The sequence below is a fragment of the Ursus maritimus genome, unplaced genomic scaffold (genome assembly GCF_017311325.1).
Source record: "Ursus maritimus isolate PB19 unplaced genomic scaffold, ASM1731132v1 scaffold_29, whole genome shotgun sequence".
Taxonomy (NCBI): Eukaryota; Metazoa; Chordata; class Mammalia; order Carnivora; family Ursidae; genus Ursus; species Ursus maritimus.
Genome location: NW_024425452.1, coordinates 2,740,235 through 2,748,523, shown reverse-complemented (window position 1 = coordinate 2,748,523; position 8,289 = coordinate 2,740,235). Strand labels below are relative to the sequence as shown.

The 8,289-nt window shown below is 58.8% G+C and overlaps 1 protein-coding gene across 1 annotated transcript in view; it reads right to left on the bottom strand.

Annotated features, from left to right (window-relative positions):
* Window positions 1–7,056, bottom strand: part of TTBK1 (tau tubulin kinase 1) — a 37,822-nt gene extending 30,766 nt beyond the window's left edge. The window contains exons 1-6 of the mRNA XM_040643501.1: window positions 6,949–7,056; window positions 2,257–2,404; window positions 1,976–2,049; window positions 1,654–1,794; window positions 788–892; window positions 352–417 (exon numbers count right to left, since the gene is read on the bottom strand). Coding sequence (XP_040499435.1) covers window positions 352–417; window positions 788–892; window positions 1,654–1,794; window positions 1,976–2,049; window positions 2,257–2,404; window positions 6,949–7,056 — 642 coding nt within the window. The remainder of the gene's footprint in view (window positions 1–351; window positions 418–787; window positions 893–1,653; window positions 1,795–1,975; window positions 2,050–2,256; window positions 2,405–6,948) is intronic.
* Between the last annotated feature and the right edge of the window lie 1,233 nt (window positions 7,057–8,289).

Genomic DNA, 8,289 nt, shown 5'->3' with positions numbered 1-8,289 from the left:
GGGGGGGGGGGGGGGGGCTGACCCTTCCCGAGGGGGATCCCTCATGAACCGCCAGACACGCAGAATCCCAGTGTCAAAACTTCTGTCCATGCTGCTTCACCCCACACACATTGATGGTGCGACCAGAGAGGAGGGAATCCCCCGACACAAGGAAGAAGGTGCGGCCGCGGGGAGACGGCAGCGGAGCCTTCTTCCAGCCAGGGTCTCTGGCGTGCCAGCTCTCGGCCTCTGCCCCGTACTTCTCTCCCCACCTCGACAGCCGCCCGCCCTGCCCTCTTCCCCGGCGGCACGCTCTGCCCCTGACCAGGGCCCTGCTGCCCCCGCCTCCTCAGGCCCGGCTCTGCCACTCACCCGGTTCTTGTGGGCATTGACTGAGGCGTAACGAACAGTCCCTCGAAACCCGGCCACATTCCGGGGCTGCAAAAGGGAGAACACAGCAGGGCCCTCACCGGCTGCCCCTGACTCCGGCCACATCTCCACCACCCTGCTGGCCGAGCCCTGACTCCCTACCCCTCCCCCAGGCCTGACACACCAACCCCAGTCCTACCCCTGCCTCCTGACCCTGCTCACGGCCCCTGTGTCCACGCCGGACCCGGGTGGGCAGCCGGGTCCCGGGGGGCGGCTATGCATCCACCAGGAGCCCTGTGAGCCAGGGGACGGGCCGAGAGTCTCAGGACTGAGCTGGGCGCTGCTCGTACTGAACCCAGCCTGGGCCTGCTTAGGCAGCTGCGGGGAAAAACTGATGAAGGGTTCCCGGGTCGGGGAGCCGGCGAGGGGCGGTACTCACGGGCCGCACGTCCCCCGTGGTGTTGGTGTACTGCCGGGCCAGCCCGAAGTCCAGCATGTAGCACTTTCTGTAGGTGGAGGGCAGCCTGCCCATGGCAAAGTTTGACTGGGGAAGACAACAGCTGTGACCGTGGGGCTCCAGCCCCCCCTGGCCCACCTCGCGGGGCGCCAGGAAGCGTGTCTGAGCGCGAGCACCACCATGTACCGCAGCTGGTTGTGTCCCAGCTGAGAGGCAGATGGGATTACCCTCATCTTAGAGATGAGGAGACTGAAGGTCAAAGCTTCCGGGGCTTCTCCAAGGTCACACAGCAGGCGATGACCCAGCTGGGGGTTGAACCGAGGTGTGTGTCCTGCCCTCAATCCTTGGGACGCCCCAGCAGGGCCGTGTGGCTTAGTGTCACTGTCCTGCTCTGAGGCAGCAGAAGACCTGCATTGTTCTTGCTGTGTGACCTTGGCCCATTCAACCGATCTTTCTGGACCTTGGTTGTCAGCCCTTATTTAAACTGGAGGTTTGTACAACACCCAGATCCAAGATCCCACATAATCAGCTCCTTGGAATTTCTTACCAAGCCCAGCCCCTCAGTCCCTTTCACTCAAGATTCCTCTGTGCTTCCCCCACCCCTGCACCTTTTGAAGTTCAAGGACTAGTCAGGGCAGGGGTAGGGGGGAAGAAGAGAAGAACAGAGAAGAGATGTAGGCCACGGACAGGCAGGGGTGTGTGCTCTTGGCAGGCAGGGGAGAGGAGGAGAAGGGGCAGGTGGAAGAGGCTATTCCTGCCCCAACCAGTGCTCTGGAGCAGAAACCGTGGGACCGGGAGAGGTGGAGGGGGGGTGCTTTGGAGGAGGGGCCAGGTGGGGCAGCCCTCACCGGCTTGATGTCGCGGTGCAAGAAACCCACGGAGTGGATGGCCTCGATGGACTCCAGGATCTGCTTGCCCAGCCGCAGCGTGGTGCTCAGCGTGAAGGTGCCCCGCGGCTGGCTGCGGCGCAGGTCGGCCAGGTTCCGGCCCTGGGGGCGGCGGGGGCCGGCTGGACTCAGCTGCCCTGCGCCCACCCCGTCGCACCACCGTCGCACCACCAGGACGCTCTGCCCGGCCTCATCCCCCAAGCTTTGTGCCCTACTCCCCACCCCAGCGGTCGCAACCCAAGCTCCTGGGGGAGAGCGGAGGGAGGCCCCCACGGGCACTCACCTGGAGCTGCATCACTACGTAATTAAACTTCTCGTTGCGGCCACAGCCGATGAACCTGCACACATGGCTCTTCCCTGTGGGGCACAGACAGGGGTCTCCCAGCTCCCACTCCTTCCTCACTTCCAGTCCCTAGCCGGCTCCCGTGCGCTCTCGGTTCTGGTCCCATGACTTCTCCCACCACCTCCCCCTGCCCCTCTCAGCACCGCTGCCCCATCTCGCCACCCCCACCAGCTCTCCCCACCCCCTGACTCCAACCCCAGCCTCCTGCCCTTGGCCCGCACCTTGCAGCTTTTTAAGCACAGCCACCTCCATCTTGAGGACCTGCTTGGGCTGCTGGGCTGACTCCACCTTGAGGGCCACGTTCTCCCTGGTCAGCAGGTCCATGGCCTCGTAGATCTCACCAAAGCCCCCACCCCCGATCTTTTTCAGCTACGGAGACGGAAGAGGGGGTAGGAAACACAGGGATCAGGCTCTGCAGCTCCTCACGGCATCCATTGCTGGCTCTACCCTTCATTGGTGGGGGTAGGGCTAACCTTGAAGGGGAGGACCTGTGTCTGCCGTCCTTGCCGCCCCTCCCCGCCAGTGCCCCTACCTCCTCTCCTAGTGCCAGAGACAGCTGAGCCCATGGGTGTGCAGACACACACACACACACACACACGCACACACACACACACGGCTGGATGTCAGAGTGGGCGGTGGGAGAGGGTATGAGACCTCTGACTCCATACAGACATGGAGACGAGCCTGTGTAGTGTTCTGAAGAGACCAGGGGCCATCGTGAAACTTTTCTTCTCTGGAAGGACAAGAAATATCACCCTTCCCCCATCCCGCAACTAGACTGAACCACCACCATCCAGAAAGAAAATGAGTTTCCAGAACCTCCCAGCTTTGTGGCAGATCCTCCGGAGAAGCCGGCCCTTCCTGGGGTTGGCAGTCTCCTGACAGGTGTCATTAAAGGGAGAGAGTAATGGGGGGGGGTGGTATTTGGGGAGGAGACTCAAGGAAGGGTATTCACGGCCCATGCCTGCTGCCGAAGCTCCCAGCACTCCCTAGACCCCTGGTCAGATGCCCCAAACCAGGGTGAGCCTTCTCTGGGGACAGGGGGCGCTGCGGGACTCTGGTGGGAATGCAGGTTTGAAAAGTCTGTCTATCCTTCCCCCACCCCCAACCCAGGGGACGAGGCAGTACAGACCTGACCCTCTAGGCCCTCCTCCTCCAGCATCCCAGGGCAGGCAGTGAGAAAAGGCAGAGGGGAGAACTGTGTTGGAGGAAGAGTCGGCCAGGGGAAATGAGCAAAGCTGAGTGATGGGGAGGGAGTAAAATCATTTCAAGTCAGAGGCGCCAGGGCTCCTGGCGAGCGAGTGCGCTGCTGGCAATGATGAGGGACAAGGAGAAGGTGCTGAGTTCTAAGTTGGGACTCATTTGGTTAAAAAAGATGTACAGCTCGCCTCACGGGTGGCCTGCCCTCGCGAACATCTTCCAGAACGCTCGCTTGCCTCCTGTTGGCTTGTTAACTCACCAGCACAGCTGGGCTTGCCAGGGATTGGGCAGAGGCTGCTCTGATCAGCCAGCCCGTAAATGGGCTCTGAGCCTCCTGCATCTCCAAGCCCTCCCCTTAGCATTTATTCAGCACTCAGGTCCCATTAAATGTTTAATGGTGGCTGAAGCGTGGGGATGGAGGGGGGAAGGGGGCAGGGCAGAGCCCAGGACCGGGAGTTCCCAGCGGGTTACAGTTGAAAGCACTCCAGGAAGAGACAGAAGGACGAAGGGAAGATGGCAGATTTAGGAGAGAAGTGGACATCTGGCTGCATCTTGGAGGCTCTGTGCCCAGGAAGGAGACAGGGAAAGAGAAAGGAGAAAGAAGGGTCTGAAACCAGAGTCTCTCTCAACTTGAGACAAAAGTTAAGTCAGACTCCTAGAAGAATTTCAGAATCAGGAGGGACAGATGCAGACTCAAGGAAAGCAGCGGCATGTCTCCCTCTGGAGAAGTTTAAACTCAGGGGAGATTCTAGTCTCTTCTAGAATCCTTTATGATTTGTTGTGTGTGAGCAAGGAAGAAAGGGGGAGGGGGAGGGAACAAGGACCGCATCTTGGGTTCTGTGCTCCACACTCACAGACAGCATCTCAGCTCATCCCCTTAAGGGTCCTGACAACACAGGTGTGGGAGGTCATAAGAGTCACCATTTTGCACAGAAGGAAAACTAAGGCGCAGGGAGTTAAGTAGTCTGCCCCAGGTCACACTTGCTAGTAAGCAGCAACGCCAGGTTTCCTTTAACCCCGGGCAGTCCGAGGCAGAACCCACACTCTTAACCGTGATATCACAGCAACTGGGACCGCACAGGGCTTAAAGGTGTGAGCGCTGAGACTCAAGCCCGAGTCTGTCAGGCTCCAAAATCCCCACTGGAGGTGGTAAGGAGGGCTCAGGGCAGCCAAGACATTTCCCATACACGCTCCCCAATTTCCAAGGGTGGCCAGTGGTATTTCTCTGCCATCTTCACTTCCAAGCAGAGGCTGTTTCTCCCCCCTGAACTCCCTCCTTGCTCCGCCCCCACGCCCATTATCCCACCTCCCTGGCGCAGCAAGCTGGGGGTCTGCACCCACCCACTCACCTAACACCCCTCCTCCCCAGGCCCTATAGACCCCACTTATCCATCGGGCAGAGCAGGCACAGTGGCCCATAATACTTTTAGGGGGCCATAAAAATGTTTCAATATTTTTAAATCAGAGGGAAAACAAATGACCTCTTAAGTCAAAACATTTTGATATATAATGTTAATTCATTCCTCTATATCCAATGCAGTTATAAAATTTAGTTTTTAGTACTTTGTTATAGAGAAAGGGGTCCGTGAAGGCAAAAGCGCCCAGGGCCCATGAAAGCCATAATGCAGCTTTGTCCAAGCCAGGCAACCAGAATGTTCTCCTAATCTCCCTTTGCCGGACCCTATTCTTCCCCTCCTAATTTTTTTCAGGATCCCCTCCCCTGTAAAGGAGGGTTGCGGGAGGGCTAATATGACACAATGGGACCAGCATTCACTTAGGAAAAGGGAAACCTGGTTTCTTGGCCCAGCTCTGGGTCACCTGGAGTGAGTTTCTTAAATTCTGTGCCTCCACTTTTCCTCCTCTGTAAAACAAGAGTTGTTCTACCTGTGGAAAGGGGGTAATAATATCTACTCCCTTATTTGTTGAGATAATGCATGCAAGGCATTTTGCACAGTGTCTGGCGACTGAAAGTGCTCAAAACGGATGCTGTTTTTTGAGTCGTGGTTTGTTTGCGCTTCTGATTCTGAGAAGTACCCCTCAAGAAGGGTCAAATGTTCTTATTTGTAAGTACTCTGCCCAGGGCCACCGCCCCTCCCTTTCTCCTGGCCGGCTCATTTTCTCTTGGGGCAGCGTGCTCTTGGTTCTTGAGCTCTGCCTCATGTCTCTGTCTCCCGCCCCTCACGGCGAGATGGTAGAGGGGAGACATCTGGCACCCCACCCTCTCTACTTCTCCAGGAGCCAGGGACGGAGTGATGGTAAAGAGAGGTCAGCCTGGCAGACTGCAAGCTTGCCCCTTCCCCCAACTCCGCCCCTGCCATTTCTCTCCCTACTCATCTCCCACCGCCTCCCTCAAAAACCGGTGGAAAGTTCTAACCCAAACTCAGTCTGGTGTGAACACCATCTTTTTCTCACCTCTTCAGGGCAAATGTCCTTCTGCCTCCAATCTGTCAGACTAAGCTCTCATGTCAGGGGACCCAGAGGGTTTTTGAAAGAACACTCCTCATTTTGCCAGACCCTCATTCCCTTGATTACCACCCTGGCTCCTCCTCCCCCAATTTCTGTCCTGTCACTCTCCGGCTCAGGAAGTCCCCTCTGGGACCTAGATGGCCCCTTCCCTCAGCTCTCTGGCCCTCCAGTGCCACCACCTCTCTCAATCCCAGAGACATCTCAGACAACGCTGCCACCTTTGCCCCTATCCCTGGGCCCTTTAGGGAACCTGCCAGAAGGATGGTTGTTGCCATGGAGACCAGCTAGGCCCCAGGCCCACTCTCCCCTCAACCCTGCAGCCCAGGTGAGCTGAGCCTCCCCCCTCAACTCCCACACACCCCCACACAGAGGCTCAGTGTAGGCCTGTGCTGTTCTCCCTCCTCTCCTCCAGGCTCCCCCACTTCACCGTGCAGACCCAACCGTGCAGACCCACCAGCTCACACACCATCACCCTGCAATCCGCCCTACACCATCCTGCCCCCACAATGATAAGAGGACACCAGAGAGCTCTTAAGCGACAGCGACGGAAGAAAAGGGGGGTGCACAGGGATTGATTTACGATAGGTACCGCTCCCCCAGACACTGCCTTCCCCTCAAACCCTCACACGTCCCCCTCCCATCCAGGCCCAAACCCGCGAGGAGCCTCGGACTACAACTCCCAGCAGGCTGAACAGCCTGAAGTCCTGGGCTGGAGAAGCAAGGCACGCTGGGACATGGAGTCTCGGCGTCTTGCACCTGCCGCAGGAACCAGTGAGGGGAGGAGGGTGGAAGGAGAAGATGGAGTGCGGCTGCGGTGGGAGCAGCCCGCAGGGCCTCTTTCCCCGAAGCCAGGCCTTTCTGTCCTCTGCGGAAGCGGAGGGACACATGCTCACTCACTGCCCTTCTCCAAGGTCCGGCAAACTAAAGAGCCCCCTCCCCCACCCCACCCGCCTCCCACACAGAGCTCTGCAGCTCCTGCTCCGACGTCCAACCAGGAGTTGTTCCAGGCTGGGCCCGAGCAACGTGACCTAGCAGGGAAAGGGGTGAGAGAGGGCGCTGGGAGAACGCGATTGTCCACAAGTGTACGCCGAAATAGTGACCGCGAGCAGTATGCAGATGAACTCGGGGGCGCCTCCCTCTTAGGGGAGAGGAGTGGGGGACAACAGTTTTAACAGGTCTCCGGTCCTCTCCTCTCCTCTCCTCCCCTCCTCTCCCCACCCCTCCCTTGGCCCCGCCGGGTCACTCACCACCTTCCAGCGATCCTTGACCACGTAGTTGGCCGGCAGTATGTCGGCCTGCTCCCCTCCCCCACTCATGTTGGTTTCGTCCTTAAGAGCGGCCGCTAGGCACTGCATCCGCCAGCCGGAGGGAGGGGTGTCCGCAGGGCCTGCCCTGGGGGGGCCATCTACCTGGGGGAGCGGGGAGGGGCTGTGAGGGGGGCAGGCAACGGACCCGGGACCGGCTCGCAGAAATGGAGGAGGGGAGCGCCATTCTCCTGGCAGGCATCCTTCCCCGGGCCCGCTGGGCAGATGCTGCAGGGGTTCCTGGGGGAAGCACTGTGTAAACACCCAGGTGGAGGTCAGAAGGGAAGACAGGAATACTATCCGCGGGAAGGGAGACACAAACTACAAACTGGGGGTGTGAAACCCAGCAACAGGACACACATGTTGGAAAAGGGGAGGAAAATGCTGTGTGAACAGGCTATGGGGACAGCGTCTCCCAAAGAGAGAGATGCTAATGTGGAGGAGACTTGCTAACCAGGAGTGGGGGTACTAATCTAGGACCCATGCTTGTGTAGGGGTCACCTGGGCCGAGAAGGACCCATCTGAGTGACTCGATCTGAGGCCCCACGGCACCCACACATTCCTATGCAGATGTGCCACCGAATGCCCACGGAGCTGTGTATCTGAGGCTTACTAAAAGGGGAGACCTGCTGACCGAGGGGTGACCCATGGGAGGCCCACTCGAGAGTGATGCAGACCCGCTAATCAACCACGGGAGGCGGGGTAATCAAGAAAATGAGCTCCACGCAGCCCCTTGGGGTTGGAGCTGAGTGAGGAGGACGCAGCTGTGTGAGGCACACACCATTGTCGGGGTGAGCCCAGCTCACTGACAGCCGTGGGGTCCAGAAGCAAGGATGGGAGCCATGGGGTGGACATAAGGTGATGGACTCAGCACATGGATTCTAGAGGGACCGCAGCCCTGCAGCCACTCCAAGGGAGAGAGACAGGCCGAACTGGGGTGGGGGGAGTGGTGGTTGGGGACAACAGGGAGTGGGATGAGTCTAACAGGAGGCAGGAGGAATGGTGGGGAGCAGCAGGTCCGGGGTGGGCGTGTGCTGAGAGCTCTGACCACACCTTTCTGTCTGCTCCGGGACAACAGGAGGAGGACAGCCCCTGTCGCACTGGCATAGAGGTGGAAGTTGACTCTCAAGGACAGTGTCCTGAGTGCGAGGCTTGGGACAGCCCGCCAGTGTTATCCGGGGAAGTAAATGTGTGTGCACGTGTATGTGTCTGTATGTGTATCTGCACGTGCCCTTCCCTGAGAATGTGTATATGTCGGTGTGTCTGGTGTGTCTGTGTATCTGC